At 36.9% G+C, this 25,751-nt stretch overlaps 2 protein-coding genes across 3 annotated transcripts in view; one reads left to right on the top strand and one right to left on the bottom strand.

Annotated features, from left to right (window-relative positions):
- LOC113391644 (sorting nexin-32) overlaps positions 1-8,390 on the bottom strand; it is a 134,965-nt gene extending 126,575 nt beyond the window's left edge. For both annotated transcript variants that reach the window (XM_064219964.1, XM_026627676.2), the window contains exons 1-8: positions 8,249-8,390; positions 6,331-6,459; positions 3,959-4,129; positions 3,653-3,774; positions 2,950-3,118; positions 1,874-2,033; positions 979-1,094; positions 192-301 (exon numbers count right to left, since the gene is read on the bottom strand). In XM_064219964.1, coding sequence (XP_064076034.1) covers positions 192-301; positions 979-1,094; positions 1,874-2,033; positions 2,950-3,118; positions 3,653-3,774; positions 3,959-4,129; positions 6,331-6,459; positions 8,249-8,254 — 983 coding nt within the window. In that variant the 5' untranslated portion in view covers positions 8,255-8,390. The remainder of the gene's footprint in view (positions 1-191; positions 302-978; positions 1,095-1,873; positions 2,034-2,949; positions 3,119-3,652; positions 3,775-3,958; positions 4,130-6,330; positions 6,460-8,248) is intronic.
- A 495-nt stretch (positions 8,391-8,885) lies between these two features.
- Positions 8,886-25,751, top strand: part of LOC113391638 (neurofibromin) — a 54,444-nt gene continuing 37,578 nt past the window's right edge. Inside the window, exons 1-18 of the mRNA XM_064220028.1 lie at positions 8,886-9,015; positions 9,420-9,563; positions 13,773-13,959; positions 14,482-14,603; positions 15,064-15,163; positions 15,679-15,779; positions 16,587-16,736; positions 17,152-17,251; positions 17,844-17,986; positions 18,411-18,604; positions 19,936-20,044; positions 20,847-21,005; positions 21,637-21,830; positions 22,324-22,507; positions 23,230-23,416; positions 23,808-23,907; positions 24,460-24,586; positions 24,659-24,764. Of these exons, the coding sequence (XP_064076098.1) occupies positions 8,956-9,015; positions 9,420-9,563; positions 13,773-13,959; positions 14,482-14,603; positions 15,064-15,163; positions 15,679-15,779; positions 16,587-16,736; positions 17,152-17,251; positions 17,844-17,986; positions 18,411-18,604; positions 19,936-20,044; positions 20,847-21,005; positions 21,637-21,830; positions 22,324-22,507; positions 23,230-23,416; positions 23,808-23,907; positions 24,460-24,586; positions 24,659-24,764 (2,467 nt within the window). The 5' untranslated portion in view covers positions 8,886-8,955. The remainder of the gene's footprint in view (positions 9,016-9,419; positions 9,564-13,772; positions 13,960-14,481; positions 14,604-15,063; positions 15,164-15,678; positions 15,780-16,586; positions 16,737-17,151; positions 17,252-17,843; positions 17,987-18,410; positions 18,605-19,935; positions 20,045-20,846; positions 21,006-21,636; positions 21,831-22,323; positions 22,508-23,229; positions 23,417-23,807; positions 23,908-24,459; positions 24,587-24,658; positions 24,765-25,751) is intronic.

Genomic DNA, 25,751 nt, shown 5'->3' with positions numbered 1-25,751 from the left:
GTGTATTCCACCAACCAGCATTGGAGCAGCATGGTGGAATATGCTCCATACCTTCTCCTCAACGGGAGAGGAGGCCTTAGCCCAGCAGTGGGAAATTCACAGGCTGATTATGTTTATGTTATGTTAACTAAAACACATTCCGTCCGTTTTCTCAGTAAAACGTGGGGTCGAGTGGTGAGTGGTGTGGTTACCGCAGGCGGCGCACGAGCACGGCCTTGGCGGCGTGCGCGTCCCGCATGTAGTACCGCAGCGTGTCCGCCAGCTTCAGGTCCTGGTCCGAAGCCATTCGACCCTCGATTTTCTGAAAACCGGGAAGCTCGATATCAATCACCTCAACGACTTATATATTAAAGTTTATTAGTATTATTGTTGCACTATAGTGTTGTATTATAAATAAATATGTATTAATCGATAACTGTTCGTAGTGCACAGTACAATTTAAACCATTTTTCCAATTTAACTTCCATCAATAAGTCTTACTCGATAACGGATTATGTAAATTTTTGATTGATTATGAAAAAAAGCAGACAAGTATTAAGACAATTATTTTATTGTTATAATACATGTAACTGATTGTCGGAAAAGAGAAACTGCTGAGTTTCTTGCCGATTATTCTCGGTAGAATCTTCAGAAAGTTCTGAACCGGTGGTAACATTAACTTAGTTTATTCATGAAAAATTAACATTCTTAGTGCTTGCAAGAGCTTGCTTGAATGAAGTATATTTCGATTTGATTTTTGTGTTCGCAGAGGTCGTGTACAATACTATAACGGAAATGAAAATGGGTCCTTCTTGACTTTTCTTGTAGCCATTACGGGGAGTTTCACTCATTACCCGAGCATTTTCTATTCGACAATTCGCGTCCATAAGTTTGGCCTAAGAGTCTAGGGTCACTCCTTGACTCAGTGGTTAAAGTTTCCACGTAGAGCACCAGGTGACCCTATCACCAGTCCAACCCAACAGGACACCATGTACGTACCCTGCACTTGTCAAATGTCTCGGCCGCTCGCGTGAGGAATCTCTCCGTGGAGGGCTGCTCCCTCGTCGCCAGCTGAGTTATGCAGGATGACAGCTTGATGTGAGCGTCCGCTACGTCTGAAACACCATTATGATAATTGTCAACATCGGCGTATAGATTTTTAACTTTTTCTATCAATCAATATAAATCTTCTTTATTGCGTCTCGGGAAGTCCGACAGAAATGATAACTTAAACTAATCTAAATTGAACTATTTAATATTGAAATTGTTTAACGCGTGAAAAGCTTAAGTTATTACTTAAACTTATGTATATCAAAATGGTAATGTAAGGAAAGCCTTTATTAATAAATTATTTTATTCTTAGTTACAATTCTTGAATATGTATATTAGAATTTCGTGTATGTACATTATTAGTATAATTGCGTTGTCCGTGTGCGTAAGAGAAAGGGAAGCCAGACAGACTGGCGCCGTAACGCGTTACGTAACGAAACGGTTTACACTCACATAAGAAGTTATCACTCCAAACCTCTATTATAAGGTTTATCATACAATACAATACTTTTATACTAATATAATAAATGAGCAAGGGAGTTTGTTTGTTACGCTACCACGACACTCCCCATAGAAATTGGCATCTTAAGAAATTTAGCCATTTCTATAACCAATGCACCAGCGACCTTGGCAACTGAGATGTTTATCCCTTGTGCCTGTAGTTACACTGGCTTAATCACCCTTCAAACCGGAACACAACAACACAAAGCATTACTGCTTGGGGTTTGAATATATGATGAGTGGGTGGTACCTACCCAGACGGGATTGCACAGAGCCCTACCAAGTACAAAGTCTAATTTTAATTCTCGTCTCTATACAATATTGTTGTTACTTTGACGCTCACCTTTATGTTTGGACGTCATCCTGTCGACTTTAGCGACGGCCTCCTTCAAGTGCGAGTAGTATTCCTGCAGGAACGCCGTCTCCTGCTCGAAGAAGTCGTTCACGTCCCTCACCGTCGCACCGAGATAAATCTCATCCGTCGTCGTCGTCATCGACCGCACCTGTTGATGAATTGCGACATTTCGATAGCAAGTGGATAAGAGTTGAGAATTAAAATTTAAACGCACGTCACGTTACACGAGAGAGAAGATACGGCGTTGGGGGAAAGAGAAAGAGTACAATATATTAAAGCAGTTTCACTTTCATGAGTTTTATTTAGTGTTATGTGCGCTCTCGCCCCTGATGACCTTGGCAGAGTCATCGTGTTTTAAAAGGGCGTGAAATTAATACTAATTGATTTTCATGCAGTATTTTTATTGTACCTGATTGACACAGCTTCGTATTTGAAATTTTGGTAATGAGTAATACTAGTGAGATTCTAACCGGTTCCTCTCGGCAAAATCATTACATTCCGAACCGGTAGTAACTTAATATTTAATAAATTTCTTTTAAGATACCATTCAAAGACTTCCTTGAATAAAGTATAGTAAGTTTTATATATGTAATATATAGCTGCGATACAAACCCAGACAAGCACAAAACTTTTGCTTTTTTTTTATTTTATTAAAGAATGTTAACAATGGCCCAAATTAATTAAGTAATTACTAATATTCATATTTACCCATCGTTTTAAGCTTATAACTTGTGTTATGACTGGGGACGACAATAGCCCAAGGGGTCAGAATCGATCCTGCGACATTTTTCATCGTTAGGCACTATTGATGCGATATTGCGTAATTTGTGTTTAAAATTCTTCTCGAACTTGGCGGTGAAGGTAAACTGCGAGGAAACTGCATGTGTCTAATTTAAATGAAATTCTGACACATGTGTATCCAACCAACCAACCAACCCGTAGTGGCGTAGTGATGGAATAAGCACCAGACCTTCTCAAAGGGAGAGGAGGCCTTAGCTCAGCAGTGAGACACTTACATGCTGGTGCTTTATGACAGTTACTATGTCAAACAATAATGAACTCACGAGGCCACCGATAAGGTCCATTTTCCCTCGCGGCTTTGCACACAAGTCCTGCTCGTATTCGAGGAAAACCCTCAAGTGTGCGTCACTCCTGAACACAGGGTGAGCCGCTAAACGCTGCAGGAACACCTCGTGCATCGCCACCGTCTTCTTGAACGTCGCGAGATACTCCCTGGACAAATACCACAAAGCATCATGTTACTTAACGGTTTCACCCGCGTTACACAAAAACGTCGATCAGCAATTCGAGCGTCAGAATGATTACAGTCCCGATGAAGTTCTGTTACCACGTTCAGAGTGGAGTCAAACATTTTTATATTTAATATTTCATTTTTGTCTCAATATAATTATTATTATAAAATTAATAACAATTATATTGAGTATGTACTTTACTGACGTTAGCTCTGGAATTAAACCGGTGGAAAATAGGAACTGTAACTAATGTATTTCTAGCCGGTTCTTCTCGGTAGAATCTACTTAACGAACCGGTGTGAGCTTTACAATTTAATTCAACAGTGTAACATGACGATTCAAAAATGCTTATATGAGCCTACTTGAATTAAGAATATTTTGCTTTTGATTTGAAAAAAGGTACCAAAAGCTGAGACGACCCAGTAGTTAGGTGGGTCGCAGTACGTTTTTCGATCCTCACGACAATTTTACACAATATTGAAAGGAGACACGATTATTATTTGGTTTCACTCACTCCTCAAGCTCCTCCTTCATCTTGAGGAACTCCTCACGGGTCAGAGCTCCCTCGCCCTCACCGAGACGCTGTAACTTTTCACGAGACGCATCGAAATCTGGTCTCGGCGGCGCCGGCGGTATCTGTTATTAACATCAGAGTGTTCAATCTGTATAAATAATAATATCATAAAAACCGGATGTTAGGACTTTGAGCTCGTACGCCTTAGGGTATTGGGGCTACCCAGAGAGGCTTACACGAAGCTCTACCACCAAGCACAATGGATAAAAACTGGATGGGTAAAAACAACTGATAAATATAACTTACAATATAACCAGCATACTCCTCATTCTCTTCGTATCTATCGTGGAGCCAGACAAACTCCTCGTGCTGTCTCACCACGAAGAACTCCGCCTTCTGAAACTCCGGCAGCGTCGTCTTCGTGTGAACAGTGAACTTGACCTTTTCCTTTTCGCTCAGAGCGTCCGAAATGTCAACCTGGAGGAAACAAAAATATATATTGTTATATTATCAAATTATTTCTAAATACAAAACCTAATCTATTATTTATCTTCACTACATAGTATAAAACAAAGTCGCTTCCCGCTGTCTGTCCGTCCCTTTGTACGCTTACATCTTTAAAACCACGCAACGGATTTTGATGCGATTTTTTTTAATAGACAGAGTGATTCAAGAGAAAGGTTTACATGTGTAATAAATACTTAATATAATAGAAAAACACCGATAATTATAAAGGTTTCTAAAGTGATGTCGTAATTAATACATTTTTTTGCGCTTACATTGCAAACGCTGGCTGAACCGTACGAGATAGATCAAAATAATGTACTAGAGTATTGTTTACGTTAAAAAGTACTACAAAAAAGTACTGAATGGTATATTTCTATCTATTATTATAATCCATAACCCACAGTAACTATTTTTTATCCTTTACTTTATACAAAAAATAATGGCTTATTTACGAAGCGGTTTGAGCAATACAGTATTAATCCTTATCCAATTAAGTACCCTAAATAGATTGAGTATTTAATATAGATCTGATAGATATGGCCCTGAACAGCATGCAATTTAAATGATTATTTTTTGAAGATATTACAGATTTAAAAATGCAGGGACAAGTCAAGACAAGATGCAGTCTAATGACAAAAACCTATGAATTTATACATAAAACATTCTGTAGTATATTTAGTATCAGCGTTCCACCCGTGCAAAAGCCGGGGCAAACCATTTAATATTTTCTGCGACAGTCTCTTAAAATATTTTTATTCGGAGAAATAAATTCAAATCGAACCTCTCTCTTTATTGTCTTTCCTTCTCTATCTAGCAACCATAGAGTTCACACAGAGCTCACATCATCTATCTATCTATGAAAATCAAAATATACTTTATTCAAGTAGGCTTTTACAAGCACTTTTGAATCGTCATTTAACAAACTATTTAAAGTAAAGCTACCACCGGTTCGGAATGTAGATTCTACCGAGAACTGGCAAGAAACTCAGGATATATAACATACATATATAAATACATGTATGTTATATATGTATGTTATATATCCTGCCTGGAAGTTTACAAGCATTAACTCCACGCTTTTTTACAGATGATTTGAATTTATGAAACAGCAAAGTTAAAAATGTCTGCGGAATTTTATTATTTTTTATCTATATTTTATCTATCTATCTATACTTATAAAATAACATGTCCTGACTGAATGATTCATCATCGACGAGTGTAAAATGTTAAAGTTAGGGCCATGAAATTTGGTAAATAGGATCGTTTCATTGAGTAGACACCCACTAAGGAAGGATTTTTGGAAATTCTACGCCTAAGAGGGTGAAATAGGAATTGAAAGTTTGTACGGAAGTCCGCCATCTTTTAAGTTAGATACATGAAACTTTATTATTGGGATACTGATTAAAATTAACTAGATACGGATTTAAGCGTTTCTGGATATTATAACCTAAGGTGAAATACACATCAATGTGGTACACAAAGATGTTTTAAATTAATTAAATTAAATATATTCAATTTCCACGCGAGCAAACCGGCGGGCAACAGCTAGGAATATCTATTGGTCGGCATATTGTTTTCGAGAACATCAACGACAATCATCAATTGAAGCCAATCAAGACAAAACCTTCACGAATAATACACCTAAACCTTATCATGAGTCGTATCGTACAGCCTCCAGGCTGTTTCAAATAGCTAAAATATAATTATTATTGTACATGCAAAATGAAAAGAAAAAAAAAAAAAATCCCGCTGAGTTTCTTTCGCCGGTTCTTCTCAGGTCCGATGTTAAATTTCGAACCGGTGGTATATTTTTGACTATCAATAAGCAAGTGTAAACACTTCTATATTGAATAAAGATTTTTGACTTTGACTTTGACTTTAACGCACAGACGCGGCAGACATTTATTTCCTATTATACAGTTATATGTATATAAAAAGTAACCATGAATGTACTTTCTCTCTTGGGTTTGGAGTTCAGAGTTAATTTCCACTATGTTGCACCAAGACGTATACGTATATGACTCCTCGTCGGTCTAATAACTGGATAAAAGGCCATGATGGTTACAATCTCGAGGTTCTGAGTCGGGCCGAATAAAAGTTATTGTGACTTCCTATCGAAAAATTCCAAGTAACAGCCCAAAGTCTGGAAGACGTAAGTGTGTCATACTAACCAGTAAACTGTTATCAGCCAACGAAACATTCTCATTCGGTTTCTTCTTCTCTGGTTTGATGTCACCGCTGGAGGGCGTCGACACAGCAGGCACTGACAGAGGATCGTGGTTGCTTTCTTCTACACAGTCCTTGAAATAATACATAATGGAAATACTAAAACCAACTAGTAAATGAATTTTTCACTTATCAAATGAGCTGTGGTGGCTCAGTGGTTACAAAGCGTCCATCTTAATTGATTATTGTGATCAAACCCGGCATGCAACACTGAATTTGCATGTGCTTTATTGTGTTTGTAATTCATCATGTGTTTAGTAATGAAAAAAAACATTAAAAGAAAACCTGAATATGTATAATTTCAATGAAATTCTGCCTCATGTATATCCAAGAACCAGATTAGGAGTAGAGTTGATTAGCACACTGTCTCAAAAGGACAGGAGAGCTTAGCCCATCAGTAATACAAATTCAATTAAATTCAATTCTTAGTTTTATGGCTTTTAGTTGTGCCGACAGGGCACAGATTATTTCGCCAATGTCACGTAGGATGCAGAAGACACGAAAGAGATTGATCGGTACGGTTGAGGTAACAGACTCAATTAAATTTTAGTTTAATTTAGTTTAAGCATAGTAATAGTAATACAAATACAACAAGTCTATTGAATAGACAGTTGTTTTAAAATGACAAACATCAACTTCAATTTTATTTCAAAGTAAAACTTTAGATCATGTGTAATTGTATACAATTAACACACTAGTGTAATCAAATATGTGCAAAACAGTAATTACCTTCAAAGGGGCTGTTACTTCAGTAACAAATTATTAACTTAAATTGATAATTATTGCATACACTTCTGTTACAGTATGACATAATTAAATATTACAGAATTATCAGTGTTAAAGAATTTACGCTTTTGATTTTTTATTCCCTTTTCTTTTACATTACATTTTTACATTAGCAGCCTGTAAATTTCCCACTGCTGAGCCAAGGCATCCTCTCCCTTGGAGGAGAAGGTTTGGTGCATATTCCACCACGCAGCTCCAATGTGGGTTGGTGGATACACGTGTAGCAGAATTTCGTTGAAATTAGACACATGCAGGTTTCCTCACCATGTTTTTCTTCACCGCCGAGCACGAGATGAATTATAAACACAAATTAAGCACATGAAAATTCAGAGGTGCTTCAGCTCGAGTGGTGGTTTCCCTTTTCTTGCTGAACTATAATGTTTGGCATGCTCTAACTGCCTGTTTTATGCCTGATTAACAACTATTTTATAATCTGAGGCAGTTTATATAGATATTACATTGTCAAATATTAAGGTTTTATAAATTACATAAAATTGAAATAGGCTGCTGACACGATTTCACTGAACTCAACTACTTTAACTGTTATTTCTTATTTGATTTGTACATTAAGATTTAAATTCATAATTCATGAATACAAATATCATATTGTGAATGTATATGTATGATTGAATGTACTGTTACTTCTTAATTAACACATTCCATTGAGTTACAATTATCAATTCAAAAAGTTTTTTTTTTTTTTTACATTTAATATTTGGTACCTATAAAATTATTTTAGTTGTTGTTTAAATATAAATATTCATGACTAATACGAACCGCCTAATTATCGTCTATCACCTTGAGTTAATAACTGATAGCGGTAACTTTCTCGTTAGGACAAAACAAAAAAAAAAACAGAAATTCCACGTCACAATTTCTATCGCCGATATTAAGTTCTTTTGCCATCAAATATATTGTTATATTATTATATACAACGTTGCTGTTCACAATGTAAAAAGTTATTCAAAAAATATTCTCACTGAGAGATTTATGGAACAGGAATGTTATTAGATTCTAGTAGGATACGCCCCCCGGTATAAATAAAAATAATATATAAAACATTCTTTCACAGCTTACCATCATATTGGATTAGGAAGGAATTGGTAAATTTATTCTAGAGTTGATATTAACACAATTGAATGATTTATTAATTTGTTTAAATAATTCGGCGACACTTAACGAAAATCACAAAACAAATCGTCAAATTTTCAATTGTCATTTGTCATGCTCATATCAAATTGTCTAAATTTTAATGGCATTTGACAGCGAAGTCAGTGTTGTTCTTAAAAAAAAAGAAGGAAAATTTATTACAAATTGGTGAAACAGAGAACCCTATTACAGAAAATGACACTTGAGTATAAGTTAATTATTATTTAAATCCCGTGGATTTATATGATGTTGCTTCTATTAATTAGCAAAATATGCTAGCTTATATTTTATTAGTAGTTATATTCATAGTCAAATATCAGAATCTAACTATAATAAAAAATAAATATTCTAAGTCTAAAAGAAAATGTGTTTTTATTTACTTTTTATAATTAACGTTCAACGAATCATTATTATATTTTAAAAACGAATATCAATAATGAAAATTTTAGTGGAGTTTTTTGTTGCATCAAATATCAATGATCAATTGACGAAAAGGTCTCCACGGAAACACGATATTTTTAGAACTGGAGTATGGTCACACCAAACTTTTATTGATCGATCGAAGCAAAAAATGGATCGCACAAAATACTTGTTTATTAATTATTTACATTGAAAATACGTTAAATACTTACAAAATGGGAACGCAGAAACCTGGAGAATGGGCTAACTCGCTCATTGCGCGATTCGAAGAACAAGTAACTACAAAAATATTACATTTTTTTATTTATTTATCTTGACCCACCCAATTTTCGGTACAAATTTAATTTTACTAATATGTTTTAGCGTATTTTATTGATCTGCACTACGAACGTATTTTAAATGTACAATTGCTTTTATAATTTTAATTTCGTTAATTTATATACGATTCTTCTACGCCTACGCAAAATTTCTGAACATTACCAAAATTCTAAGAACTAATTATCTATGATTTAAAATGTTGCTTTTATGTTCAAATAATATTCTTCAATTTATCAAAACAATTACTACGTTCTTGCAAAATAAAGTTCGCAAATAATATAAAAAAAATGAGAGGCAGTATCAATTTTTATAAAAGAAAACTTTTTTTTTAAATTGTATTAATAAGAAAAAAAAATTGCAGCTACCATACAAAACTGGAGCTCAGAATCTCCATTCTCGTATAAACGAAGAACAGTGCAAAGCATGTTTAGTTCAGATAAGCCGGCATCGCTTCTCTCTGGTGATCGCTGGTTTAACAAAAATATTGCAGAGAGTCAATGAACTGGTATGTATTAATTAAATTATATATTATACTTATCTTACACTTAGAGCCGTCTCAAGCTATGCTGGGGCCCTTGGGCACCCATGAATTTGTGGCCCTTTTGGTAGATATTTACTACCATGTACAAATAATTGGCTTGGGGCCAGGCCTTAAGTATAGTTTCAAATAAACGGTGATGTAATTTTCGTATATTCTATTATCTGATTGGTTGTACAATCTTATGGCTATTTTATAGCCTTTTTTGATAAATATGTTAGTTATTTCTGACAAATATATCACATTCGAAAATATACATAGCAGTCAATGTGAGAACAAACGTGTGAAAGAAATTGTTGGTTCTTCGGGGCCCTCTCAGGATGGGGGCCCTGGGCACGTGCCCCATGTGCCCTATGGTAAAGACGGTAATGCTTACACTTGGTTATATTATACTGGGTGGCACATTGATGATATGATTAATATTTCTTCCAGCACTAAAGTCTATGTCCAGTTTGGACCACTTATTATCAGGTAGATTTGCCAGGCCACCTATGCCATTAAAAATAAAAAAACATCTTGACACTTTGCTGTTGAAGTAATAAACAGCATTTGCCACAAGTATAAACAAATTTTATGGAAAATAAATTTTTAAAACTAAAAAACAATACAAATGGATTATATTTGCTAAGTTTGATTTATTAAACATCAATTCATTCTACATGAAGTTACACCCAGCTGTCACCTACGTTAGTGAATCTATAACAATAAACCTTTTAAACAATGAAGTGTGTAAAGTTTTTTCTCTATAAGTGGAAACTAAATAAACTTAAATCTTAAATTAAAAATGTATGTTAGTACACCTGTGTACCATTAATAGACTAACAGCTCATGTATGTATTTTTAAATTTAATACATATGAATTGGAATGAGTTCAGTCATACAGGTTCATTACGAGATAGTAAGTAATATATACTAATAATTTCTTGGTGGTAGGGCTCTATGCAAGCCCGTCTGGGTAGGTACCACCGGTCATGATATACTCTACCTCTAAACAGCAGTACTCAGTATTTATGTATTCCTCCTTGAAGGCTGAGTGAGCCGATGTAACTACAAGCACATGGGACATAACATCCTAGTTCCCAGGGTTGGTGGAGTATTGGCGACGTAAGAAAAATATAAATCTGAAGGTAACTCTGTTTGTCCCTCCATAACTCATTATATTCACATGACACATGACATGACACGGCTAAACTAAACCTAATTTGCTGAAATTTGGTATGAAGCAAGCTTGAACACCAAGCATGGGTTACTTTTTTATAACTATGACCAGCCTCTAAAACCCTGAAGCCGGTATACTACTAGTATCTACAGTTATTATGTTGTAATTTTTTTACTTGATTGACAGCATGAAAGAAATATGACAAAAATAATACAAAATTGTAGACTTATAAAATAAGAAATTTTATTTTATTATAAAAAGAATGGAATCTCAATCATTCAAATCAATTCTCTTTCCTATATTGAAGATGAACTAGAATAATAATTTACCACTAATTAATTTTGTGTTTTAATGAATACTTCACGGCACTGCTTAATTTGATGAATATTTCTTTATGGCATATTCTGGTGAATAAAGATTAATCAAGCCAAGCTTTAAGTAAATTTTACTTTGTGGTAAGGCTTTGTGCAAGCCTGTTTGGGTAGGAACACTCACGGTAAACTCTAATGCCATACAGCATTATTTAGTATTGTTGTTTTCCAAGCTTATTAATTAATCAGGGTATTTCTTAGTGGCAAAGTCCATGGTCTAGGGTGACGTATTACCAACACATTTCTTGCCTACCGATATTATAAAAAAAAAAATAGATTTTTATAATCCAAAAGTGCTTGTGTATGTGTGCATTTATATATAAAATAATAATAATAATAATTAAAAAAAAATACATAGTACAAGTCTTTTCGTTTTTTATTAATGATTATATATAACGACAATAAGTAAGATATCCATTCGCAAAACGGTATACCCACGCCGTTTCTATCTCTCCGTTCTCTACCTGATGAATATAAATGGTTATATTTCATCCATAGACATAGATCTCGTTCTGCCTCTGTGTATATATGCCAATATCCATAGCTGGTTCGTATCCGGCTCGAAGGATCAAAAATGTATCGTCTCAGTTAGAACATTACAATCTAGCTGATGTTGTACGAACACCGACCACGTCTTTTCGGCCATCGCGCAAAATAAACGAAACAAAAAAAAAGTACGTGAAACTGTCGTGGTATATATAAAATCGCTTGAATGGTATCGAAGTCGATATGGTATATATATTAGGAGCCGTCTACTCTAGCGTGTGGGCGTTTGCTGTATTGATTGTGTCGTGACTGTATAGGCATATAACTGACTGCGATGGAGTGCAGCCGCACACTGGAGGACCGCACCGCCACGTGCCTTTTTATGTTAAACGAAAAATACATTTAATTGTATAGTATGGTCCAAATATACATTGTTTCTTGTTTAGAATATTCAATAGTTAAACACTGAGAAGTTGGCCGGTGTTGCTTATGAAGCGACCAATCTATTGAACAATAGTTTTTTATTTTGTATGTTTAATAACGAATCGAGGACTTTATTAAGTTTTAATATATTTGATTATGAGGTTACTGAACAAAATTATTTAGAAGTCCAGCAGATATGAATTAACAATATTTTTAGTCATTTTATAATTACAGAGAATCAATAAATAACAAACTAAATGTCACTTCCGCCATAAAAAACGCCATTTTCACTAATGCGTAATTTATACCATACCTTATTTATTCAAGATCCCTACCAAGGATATGACTTCAATTGAATGTTAAAGTTATTTACTTATCTTTACTCTAAACATTTATTAAATTAGTTCGATAATGTCATGATGATTTTTTTAATAAAGGATGGGAATTTCAAAAAACATTTCAAGCCCAATTTTCCTTGATAGCGAGCCGAGATGGATAAGTTGTTAGAACATTGAATTTTCATGTCCTTAGATTGTATTTATAATTCATTTCGGGCTCGGCGCTGCAGGTAAACATCGTGAGGAAACCTGCTTTTGTTGGAGCCAATCCGCATCTGAGCACTGTGGTCTAGTTACCTTCAATGGAGGTGTTAGTCCAACAGTGGAACATTTACAGGATTTTATTTTAATGAAAAAATATTCGACTTTTTCGTATACTAGATAATAGTATCTAAAGCAAAATTTAATAAATATTCCCCTTGTAACTTAACTCGGAGACCGTGCTATAGTATGTTCTACGAGTCGAACTCTCGTAAGATAATCCTAAGAAATGATTTGGCCCATTAAGGTCACGCTTATTACCCAATGAGCGCATAAGGACAATTTTCTTTGAGAGCTTTCATCGAGAAATTGCATTAATTTTCACTACTATTTAATTCGGAATTATTATATTACTAAACAAAGATTTTTACAAATTTTGGAGAGATTGTTATAATGAGCGCTCTTTAACTAAACCTGTCTGGTATAGAACAACACATGTAGTATATACAAATACATGATAGTCCCTATATGAGCAGGTCTTCGCTGTCAATTGTCATGGCCCAAACCCAAACTTCGTAAAAGTTGGAGCTTTTTCTTATTAAAACTAGATCTAGTTACGCGATCTATATAAAACTAAGTAATTGACTGAGAGCACCCACGAAGGGTGACATGTTCTTATGCGAACCCCCTTGAATGAATAATATAATAATAACCATTGCTATGAAAAAATACATACTTGTTTACTTGTCATACTTTCCTAGTAATTGGTCTTAAAGAGAGTCTTATATACCACTATCATATAAAAATGTAATTCTATTTGTCTGCTGTTACGCTGTCATGGTTTAACCACTGAACCAATATTGATGTAATTGTTACGAAGTGAGATTGTATTCGATAGACGGACAAAGGCTACTTTTTTCACCCTTCAAGGGGATAAAGCTTTAGATGAGGGGCTGTATGCAAGTTTATGTGGATTTTTGTGAAACTGAAATTAACTCGGGGCGATATTTGTATGGAACGCACATACTAACGAACGAAAATTATTTAGTATGCGAATATGGACTTTAAATATTGTGTATAAACTTTAATTTTTTTTACCACTTCGGCTACAGTTGCGACGATTACGATTCACATAAAAATCGTACTTGAATTAACATCTATATCACAGAAAAAACTATTCGAACTTTGCATTTTTCAGTACCAGCCAACGATCACCACGTGCGTCAATCGGCCTCAAACTGAACTCGAGAAGGGCTACCACGATAGTTTAGTAATAGTCTTAGATACGCTGGAAATATGCCTCAGCTCTCAGCCCAAGGACACCGCTAAGTACGAAGAAGCGATGAATGTTAAGATATTATTGAGAGAAGTTTGTCAGTTTATTGGTAAGTTACATTCAGAAATATGACCAATATTATACAATGCCCACGAATTGGATAGGCCATGTTAATCTTAAACGAAAATTATGACTTTCAAACCTGGTGTATTAATCGAGTCTTGTTTTTCGAGAGTTACGTGGTGTCCTCTTCCCATTTGCTAGTCCCGACCTTCGAACTCTGGGACAGGACAATACGAAAGTTAATAGAGTTATCTGTCACGAAAATATCGATAGCAGACTGAAGTAGGACGTTGACAGTATTAATACTCCCTTAATACTTAATGAGGCGTTATCATGAAGAACTAACTGCGTTCCGGTGGCCCTGCGCATGAACTCTCTGGCTGTGAAAGATTGCCATCAATCCGTAGAGTGCTCACGTCTGTGTACACACTGAGCACCTGAGCACTACAATATATGTATATATAGTTAGAAGGATAACATCATCATCTTCCTGCTGACATGTTCTATACAACATTGTGATCGAATCAGTCAAATCGATCAAACATGATTACTTTAACATTCTTTTCAGATCTTCGAAATGAGAGCAATGTCAATAACACGCTTCTGAGACAACTAGCAAGTAAAGTACTCTTCGCCCTTAGTCTCAATTTTTTCAATGCAGTTTTTAATAGGATAAGCGCACGATTACAGGTTCGTATTGATTATTATTTTTCTTAGAACTAGTTGAGCCGTGCTGTGCAGTAATGTTTTATCCTACAGAAACACTAATAAAAGATATCAAGATTTAAAGTGTTTTTTTTTTTTGGTGACCGTACATGTTACGTAATTATATAACATGTCTTTGTGACATGGTACTGTCACGATAAAAATGTTTTGGTACGTCTATAGCATAAAAAAAAGCTTTGATGATATTTGTTGACTTCTAGGCAGGATATGTATAATTTTAATTATATTTTATTGACATACCTACCACCGAAACGATGGTAGCATTACATTTAATTCGAAACTGTAACATGTCGATTCAAAAGTGCTTTTATGAGCCTTGAACTTTGATAAAGTATATTTTGATAACTTGAATAAAGTATATTTTGATTTTATGCTGAAACGTTATTGGTGTAAAAGATTATAGATTTTTTTCTTTTTTTTTTAGGAACTAGCATCTAGCTCAGAAGAAAACCCCGATTATACTGATATAGAGTTGATACAACATGTCAATGTTGACATACTAAGGCTTATACGGCTTTTGACAGGTGAGTTGTCAAATTTATGCTCAAATTTCTACTCGGTGGGTAGGTATCCCCGTGAGATATATTGTCTCCAAACAGCACTTATGTGTTTCGGTTTGAAAAACAGGCACAAGGGACATAACAATCTTAGTTTCCAAGGCTGGTAACGCATTTTACGCAATGTCTACGGGCGGCTGTGACCACTTACCATCACATGGAAAACTTTCCCCTCATCTTATAAAAAAAAATATGACAAAATAATCACAAGATACACAAAATATTGGCACATTTCTCGATTTTCAGAAAAGTACATCCATACTAATATTATTACAACGAAGTTGACTCTGTCTGTCTGTATGTTTCTCTTTCACGTGCAAACTGAAGAATCGAATTACGACGAAATTTGTTATGAAGCAAGATTGAACTTCAAGAAGGACATAAGCTTTTTATGTCTAACACCTGACAACCGTTCCCCTAAAAGCGTTTCAGACGCGGGTGACTTGTGTTATGTATATTACATATGTAGAATTTTATTTCAGAATCAATTCAAAAGTTTAAATTGTTAAGAAAATCAGCGCATATAGTACTTGTTGTGTCGCTGGAGAAAGCTGTCTGGAATTGGATGGACACTTACCCTCAGGTTATTATTTTGTTACATAACATAACATTTAATGGCTATTTAAAGAAATTACAAGTCGTTACTGATAGATTAATGTCGGAAATGCAAACACCAAAGAGATGAGAAAAGATTTTTAATCCGTATGTTAACACATTCGAGAACGTTCCAGAAGCGAGTGAGAGATGTCAATTTTTAAAACTATACAGCTAAGGAACATTCTTTAAGACCCGATAATTAAGCATTTATAGAGTAAACATTATGTGAGACCCAATTCATAATTATTTTCCTTATGACATTGTGTTTATAAAGACAGCTCTAATAGTTACGACCTTTTTCTTACGACAGATTTGTCGTATATATGTCGCATCCATCGAGTTTAAATAATAGCCTTTTAATTAATAGCCATTTCACAACACAGCACCCTTCAACCAGCGGCCTGGGTGACATTCAACAATCCTCCTATTATATGACTCCTGAAAATTAAAATATTTACATTGTCTATGGTAGAACATAATTATTTGATTAAATAACATGTTATTAATTAAACTTGCAGCTCATGTTTAGCAGGGTCTGAATGTCATTCGGTTAGTTAAAAGGCTAGGCTATTATTTGAATGGCTACTTAAGCTACGTGTTAAAGTACTTAGTGGATTTGCCTATTATGATAAAAGTTTTAATTATAACAGTCTTTATGGTGTCACACAGAGCAGAGAGATGCTAAGAAGAAAAGAAAAAGGCGCGAAATTTACCACAGACTATACATAGTTGGCTATAGATAACTTATAATTGAACACTACGCCTGCGATATATAACTTATTGTATGTTACAGGAGTTCGCAGAAGTACAATGTCGGCCTAATGACGAATTAAGCAAATGTTGCGACACGCTGTTCGACATTTTACAAGACAGCTTCTCAGACAACAAGAAATCGAGAGTGGCGATGTGGCCGCTGCAGATTATGTTATTGGTTTTGAATCCTGTAAGTACGGCAATAAGGTTGATTTTTCAATAACTTTTTTTTTTTGTATATTTGGGACAAATCTTGTAAAATCTTAAAGCAATTCCACACAGCCGATTGTGATGGAATTTCGCCGTAACCGAGGAATCAAATAAAAGCATGATTACGATTTGTTTTTGTATTAAATACATTTTATTATTATTACTTAGTAGAGCATTGCAACACGATTATGTTCGCTCGTGTTAAGTAGAGGGAGACGGTTGTAGTGGTCTGTGTTTACACAATATAATGTCGTAGTAATTGTTGTATCTACGCTTTGCTATTGCTTAAGGTGACCTTGGTGACCTTGAGATCTTCTTCGGCTGTTATAGTTACTAAAATACTGTGGGGAGACTTTAGCGTTTCAAGTTTACTTATTATTATTAAATATTTTTAGAAAGTTCTCGAAGAAATAGTGAACGCTGACAGCGGCGCGCCGTGCAGTCCGCGACACACGAAGAAGAAGCACTTCATAGATACCGTTAAGCGTGGTCTGAGTAAGTTTATTCAAATCTATCGATTTTCTAGACTTTGGAATAGACGTAATCATGTTTTTTTTACATATATATCATTATTAATATGTATTTTTAATATCTGAATGTAACTCGGCTCGCAAGCGACTACGCGCTAAATAGGTTGTATGTAGGGTGTAATCTCTTGGCTAAATGTCTATAGTAAGAGTTTTATGGAAGGGATGGACTCAACGACCTTAGTGATACAAGAATGATGGATCAGCGACAAAAATCATACCAAAGTCTATTCGTTTTCTTTTTTTTTTTGGCATTGGTTGGCAGACTAGCTTTCAAAAATAAACGCGCCCAGCGAGAGGATGTTTTACATAAAAAATATCAATTGTTTTGTATTTGTTTGCTGTATGTTTTTCTATATAGTACTTATGTCATTAACAATTTATTTAATTTTATTTCAAATATTCCTAACATTTGTTGTACTAATCAATGATAATAATTAAAACTTTAATCAGAGAAGTGTGTTTGCGTTCAGAAAGAGAAAGACATATACGTTGATAACTCGCACGTTGCACGTTTTGAATTTGTAACTGGGACGTCTCAAAGGTATGTTTACATTCAGGCCCCCAAAACAATTCGAAGCAGATGACTGAAGCAGCGATAGTGACGTGCGTTAAACTCTGCAAGGCCTCGACATACCTGAACATCGCTGACTCCGGCAACGTTACCTTCGTGCTCGTGAAATCCGTCATAAATGATCTCAAGGTAAGGTGTACTAGAAATACATAACATACATAATCAGCCTGTAAATTTCCCACTGCTGGGCTAAGGCCTCCTCTCCCGTTGAGGAGAAGGTATGGAGCATATTCCACCACGCTGCTCCAATGCGGGTTGGTGGAATACACATGTGGCAGAATTTCGTTGAAATTAGACACATGCAGGTTTCCTCACGATGTTTTCCTTCACCGCCGAGCACGAGATGAATTATAAACAAATTAAGCACATGTAAATTCAGTGGTGCCTGCCTGGGTTTGAACCCGAAATCATCGGTTAAGATGCACGCGTTCTAACCACTGGGCCATCTCGGTACTAGAAATGGCGGTAGTTCATTATCATATAATTTCGTCTGATCCCGCTAGTCGTATAGTGTCTTCGATATGAATTGCCAATATGAAGTGCGCGTGCGCAGTCGCTGCTGTTCAACCCGAACAAGCCGTACGCGCGCGGCGCGCCGTGCCCCGGGTACTCGGAGCTGGACCTGCTGACGGACTGCTTCGTGTCGCTGTTCCGCATCATGCCGCACTCCAACGACACGCTCAAGGTCTGCCTCAACCTCACCACGCACATCTCCTATCACTACGTCATCGTGGACTCGCTGCTCAGGTTGGTTCTACTCACGCGCCCACTTCTTGCCTGCTTTTCTTTTAGTACCTACGTTAAGAACCGGTGGTATGGTCAAGAACCGTGCACACATTAAATGTAGTCTAAAATACAGTCGAGGAGTCGGTTTCTGGATTTTTTTATATGTTTTTAAGTCATTTAGGTAGCTGGACTGGAAAACGAGCCACTTGATAGTAAGTAGTCACACGGTACTGTAAGAAATACTAAGGATGTATGTAAGGTCAAATCCAGAGTACATCTATTTATTTTTTAAAGTTAATTTTCATGTAGAAATGTCAGTGGCGAACGTCGTTTCTGTTCGCATTTTATAATCTGTGATGAAAAAATTATGTCACTTTGATTAATCATTTGAGATTTTTAATCAAATTAATACATAAGCAGCCTGTAAATTTCCCACTGCTGGGCTAAGGCCTCCTCTCCCGTTGAGGAGAAGGTATGGAGCATATTCCACCACGCTGCTCCAATGCGGGTTGGTGGAATACACATGTGGCAGAATTTCGTTGAAATTAGACACATGCAGGTTTCCTCACGATGTTTTCCTTCACCGCCGAGCACGAGATGAGTTATAAACACAAATTAAGCACATGAAAATTCAGTGGTGCCTGCCTGGGTTTGAACCCGAAATCATCGGTTAAGATGCACGTGTTCTAACCACTGGGCCATCTCGACTTTTTTTCAAATTAATACGCAATTTGATATTTTAATTTAACGATATTGTTAAGTGCTGCGTTGCTGCATTTACGTGTCCAATATGGTGGAAGTACTGAGTTGAACAGCAGTTCACAGAACGCTACTAAAACGTCAAAAGTTAATCACGAATATTTCCATAACGACGTCGGCAACAGTGGTTTTTTTTTTTCGTGAAAAAATGATAAAATGTCTGAAGTTTCTGATAATCCTTTTTTGGCCGTGCATTGACTACGAAACATATACTTTTTTTATAATTATAGTTCGATTTCGTCAACTTCCGGTACGAATAACACGGAGTTAAATGAATAGCAATTACGATCCACTGGGCAGAAATGAACCAGCCTTCTTGTCATCAAATCAAAATATACTCTATTCAAGTAGGCTTTTACGAGCACTTTTGAATCGTCATTTTACAAACTATATTAAGTGAATCTACCACCGGTTCGATATGTAGATTACTGAGAAGAACCGGAAATAAACTCTATATTTACTCTTTTTCAACTGTGAAATAGTGTTTTTTTGCACTACTACTCCAAGGTCAAACCGCAAATGTGGTAAAGGCATGTCTTTAGCCCATTTGCGGTATAAGTATTTGGAATAAGAGTTTTTTATGATCTTTTCAGAATAATTAAACAACCTCGACTGCCTTGGTGGCCGCAGATAGAGCTGCTCTACCCGAGAGCTGCAGAACTGAGAGCAATGTTTACAGATACACTGAATAAAGCTACGCAGGTATTTAGAAATACATAGAAGAAAGAAAAAGAAGAGACTCAATGTCAATGTCTCTCTTCTAGACTTCCTTTGAGGAGAATTCCAATTCTCGAAGACCAATTTGATCCAATTGATTTGAACTTATACTACATGAGACGAGATAAGTCAAAATAATAGATATATATGTATATTTTATCTTTCTCGGTGTAGGTAAACGGAAAGAGACAATTTAGCCACCTGATGGTAAATCACCACCGTCCATGGACATTGGCGCTTTATGAAATATTAATTTCTCATACTAAATTTCGGGGACTGAAATGTGATTTCTCTTGGGCTCACTCACACTACAAACCGGAAAGTAGCAATATTTAATATTATTGTTTGACGGTAGAATATTGTATTTTTGTACGTACGAGGTAGACTGTTTAACCCTCAAAAAGATAAAGTTAGCTTTTTTAATATGGTCTCACATACTCTTTCTTTCTTCTTTCTTGGTGGTAGGGCTTTGTGCAAGCCCGTCTGGGTAGGTACCCAGATATTCTGCCACCAAACAGCAGTACTTAGTATTTTTGTGTTCCGGTTTGAAGGGTGAGTGAGCCAGTGTAACTGCAGGCACAAGGGACATAACATCTTAGTTACCAAGGTTGGTGGCGCATTGGTGATGTAAGGAATGGTTAATATTTCTTACAGCGCACATTGTCTATGGGCGGTAGTCACCACTTACCATCAAGTGACCTATTTGCTTGTCCGCCTACCGATATCATAAAAAAAAACTCACCACGATCATTAAACTCACAATAAAAGTTTTGTTTTCTATTTCCAGGGTTATATAGTCCACACGCCGCTGCGGATGATATCCCTATCACTGAAGTCGAAAGAAGTCCAGTCGAAATTCAATAAATCAGAGGAAATGCCAGCGTACAGGAACCTTCTCCTGCTGCTCGTCAAACTTATACATGCTGATCCCATGCTCATGTTGAGTGTAAGTTACTCGCTAATGGTATTTATGATGATTCGAAACACAGCATCCTGTATAAGAGGAGTTCGCACTGTATACGATTGTGTGCAATTAGGTTCAACGGGAGCACAGCTTGGTATTTGAAGATTGAGTCATACGTCTATGTGGGATCTTTCAAATGATAATAATCAATGTATTTTTTAAACGCTCAGCTTTCAATACAGCCTTAGTTTTGACTTTTATGGTAAGCAATTATTGGACAGATGTCAGTAAAACAATGATATCAGTACTGCCAGTTCAATAATTAAATAATCTATTATTAATAACGACATACACCTTTGGCGACCTCCGTGGTCGAGTAGTGTGTACACCGGTTTTCATGGGTACGCCACTCCGAGGTTCCGGGTTCGATTCCCGGCCGAGTCGATGTAGAAAAAGTTCATTAGTTTTCTATGTTGTCTCGGGTCTGGGCGTTTGTGGTACCGTCGTTACTTCTGACTCTCCATAACACGAGTGCTTTAGCTACTTACATTGGGATCAGAGTAATGTATGTGTTGTTGTCCGATATTTATATTTATTTATTTATTTATACATATGATATTCTGTACTTACCATTAAAGTACATAACTTTCACATAGCACATTAATTCGTATAGAATCCCGGTCGTACTGGGGTAGAGATCCAATCGTCCACCACGGAGCTGATCAACGGTCTCGTATCCCTTGTTCATCACACCGGGATGGGGGAGATATCGCAGGAGGCGATGGACGCGCTGCTTGCTCTGCACAGACCGGACAGGGTGCACATGTGGAACCCTGAAGCGCCGCTCAACACTTTCTGGGATATCAGGTAAGGATACCTAGTATTTCTATATTTGATAATTAGAAAGACGATACACCAGCAGCAGCAATAGCATTTTGGAGTGAGCCAGTGTAATTTTTTTTTATGTTATCGGTTGGCGGGCGAGCAAATGGGCCACCTGATGGTATGAGGTCACCATCGCCAACAGACAATGGCGCTGTAAGAAATATTAACCATTCCTTACATCGCCAATGCACCACCAACCTTGGGAACTAAGATGTTACGTCTCTTGTGCCCGTAGTTACACTGGCTCACTCACCCTTCAACCTAGATACGTTTATCGAATATTCGCCCGATTTCTCCGATCCTTTTTTAACACAAAAACGTGACGAAGGTTGGAATAAATGAAATAAAATTTTGCAAGGTTAATCCAATTTAGCATGATCTCTAAACCATTAAAAAAAAAAATCCTTTGCCCAAAGTTGGGACGTGTCCGGGCCCATACTGGATCTACTAAACCAATGTAATGCCTCCACTCCAGCTCGCAAGTCCTGTACAACATAAGCCAGAAGCTGATCCAGCGACAGATCGGCAACTACCGCGAGGTGCTGCGCTGGCTGCGCGACGTGCTGACCTGCAGGAACGAGTTCCTCGCCAAGCACAAGGAGTACGCGAACGTCGGCTCGCAGATACCGATATGCAAGCAAGCGCATATCAAGCTGGAGGTAGGTCGAGATATATTAAAATCCGACAAATTTAATCTTTCCACTGCTTGGCTAAGGCCTCCCCGCCCTTCGAGGAGAAGGCTTTGGAGCTTGTTTCACTATGTTGCTCCAGTGCTGGATTGGTTGGGTCGGTGGATTCACATGTATCAGAATTTCATTGAAATTAGACACATGCAGGTTTCACTGCACGAGATGAATTATAAACTCAAATTACCACATGAAAATTCAGTAGTGCTTGCCTGATTATGAACGTGCAATTATCGATTAAGCGTTCAAACCACTGGATCATGGTTCTTAAATTAAAAGTCACCGCAATTTCAAAGAATGTATAAATGAATAAATATCCAATTTCAAAGAATGTATAAATGAATAAATATCCAATTTCAAAGAATGTATAATATCGGACAACATCACATACATTACTCTGATCCCAATGTAAGTAGCTAAAGCACTTGCGTTGTGGGACGTAACGACGGTACCACAAACACCCAGACCCGAGACAACATAGAAAATTAATGAACTTTTTTTACATCGACTCGACCGGGAATCGAACCCGGGGTGTACACACTGCTCGACCACGGAGGTCGTCATATGTATAACGGTGTAGACGGAAAGTAGATGATTTCAAATCTTTATAAGCTCTATTCAGCTTCGACGTTCTATAATTAGTGAAGAAAACTCATGTATCGGATGGGGTATTGATTCGGCCCCGCTCGGCGCAGGTGGTGTTCTTCATGTGCCTGTGGTCCATCGACACGGAGGCCGTGCTGGTGGCCATGTCGTGCTTCGCGCTGCTGTGCCAGGAGGCCGACACGCGCTGCGGCTCCGACGACGTGTCGGCGCACACGCTGCTGCCCAACTACGCCGTGTTCCAGGAGATCGCGCACACGTCCACCGTGCTCACCACGGGTGAGCGCTCCCCCCCCCCCCCCCTCCGCGCCTCACTAAGTTCGATCGCGCCATTGACTAAACTTAATATCAAACGACAACAAATTCGATTCTGATCACTTGTTGATTGTCGTTTGTTTAAATAAATCAAATAATAATTTTGAATAATTGTTGGGCGTTGCTTATATATCGAAACGTAGAATGTCATTAGGTACGGTCAGCGTCATAAATAAAAAACATTTTACAAGCAGCTAGTCAGGATATGGCCAGAGGATGTTTTTACAAAAATATTCATAGTAAGTATTGTTATGTTATTATTTATCTGTTGTTACACCATGTCTCGGCTGTATGACAGAGTTAACAGTTAATTCTGGAATGTTCTATACGAAATACTAATGTAACATTAATTAAGGTTCAGCAGCTCTTCAAAAACGTATAATGGCATTACTGAGGAAGATAGAACATTGTGTGAACGGCGTGCAGCCTGTCTGGGAGGAGACCTTTAGATGTTGGTGAGTACTCTTTGGTTTAGGGACTAGTCTGTAAGGCTGCAGATCCCGAAATCCTGGGCTTGAATCTCTAGCCGGCTGATAAATTGACAATGTTGACACTTCCACGCTTCGTATAGCACATAAAGCTGTCGGTTCTGCCGTTATATTAAATTATGAGCCAAAACCTTTCAATTAAATATTAGACCGGTTCCCCTCAATGATGTGTCATGAAACAAGTTTTATGTCTATTAAAATGTCAAGATGAGAATTTTAGCAATCGAGCCTTGAGTGATGTCAACTGTGAGTACCGTTGGCAACACTATCGTAATTATTCCTTCTTGTTCCTTATCGATATGGGTACTTTGCTTGAAGTAAAAAGAAATGTATGCTGTGAGTTACGAAACAGATCATGTTAATCAAACATTTGATTGACTTATTCTACGCATATGCTAATCGCTTAGATATATTATGCATTATATTTTTACTGCCGGCGAGTATTACCCCGTACAGTACTTTTATCAGATAGTTTTTCGCGAGAAGGCCCATGTCTCACTAACGCGCCACGTGCGGCAGGGACTCGGTGTGCAAGCTGCTGCAGAAGTACCCGAAGGGCGTGTCGGCCGACGAGCCGCCCGAGCCGCCGCACCGCGCCGCCGCCAAGCGCCGCGTGGCGCCGCACAGCGCCGACCACGACTGCGAGGTGCGGCCCGCGGGGGGGGGGGGGGGCACCGCGCCATCGGATGAAAGATTACAACCTTGTCTTACTATTTAGATGCAAATCCAGGAGTGGGCCAACATCACTTCGTTCCTGTGCGCTCTCGGGGGTGTCTGTCTCCAACGGAAGCCCGCCCCCGCGTGGTCTCAGCTACATACCCACGGTGACTTTATTTATTTCTCTATCGCTTTGTTGTATTATAATTATTATTAGTCTCATGTATAATAATCCTCGAGTTAAAGGAAAGGAACCTTCACGAGGTAAATCGATAAACGCAGTCGCTCGAGAATTGTTTCTCGAAGGAACTTTAGCAGGTAAGGTTACGTTAGCACAGTCATTATTCTCTGACAAGATCAATGATTTTAGCAAATTATCTCTATATAAACCCTATTCCAATACAAGAAGTTTTTACGATAGACAGTATATATCAATATTTATTTTGTAGATACTATATGGATATGTATGTATATGTTTTTTTTGTGTAGTTTTATATAAGTATGTGCATATATTGTTATATATTGTTAATTAATTTTTAATTACCGCCTTCATGGTTCTTCTGTTTGACCTAAAGGTTGACTGGCAGAGAATGCCTTCAGGCATTAAGTCCGCCTTTTGTGCCATTAACTTTTATTAAAGAAGGCGTAAAATTAAACAAACCTTAGAGTTATATATTATACTCTACACACAGTTCTTAATTGAGTCATTTATATTTAATTCTTAATACGACACAAATCTTTCTTTTTATATCCACAATTTTACTTTCAAAGTTCCAACAGCATTCGCTGAACGCTATTGTGGACTCTGCACTATTGTACGGATCACACCACTCACTGGATTGATTAAACTTCCATGGTCATGAACACCTTTATTGACATGAAATTATATTTCTATGTATGATTTATACAATAAGTCAGCGCCATTTAAAAGACTAGTAATTCAATCTAGACAATTTTACGATAATAAAACTAACTGTCATAAATTAAAGTAAATATTTCAGACACTATTTGCAAATTTAATTCTAATCCATTATGTAATAGATTATACAAGATTTCGACCAATGAAATCGCACCAATTCAAGGTCAAAATCAAATCAAATCAAAATATACTTTATTCAAGTACGTTTTTACAAGCACTTTTGAATCGTCACTCA

This window comes from Vanessa tameamea, chromosome 30 (assembly GCF_037043105.1).
Source record: "Vanessa tameamea isolate UH-Manoa-2023 chromosome 30, ilVanTame1 primary haplotype, whole genome shotgun sequence".
Taxonomy (NCBI): Eukaryota; Metazoa; Arthropoda; class Insecta; order Lepidoptera; family Nymphalidae; genus Vanessa; species Vanessa tameamea.
This window is presented reverse-complemented; position numbering and strand designations above follow the sequence as displayed.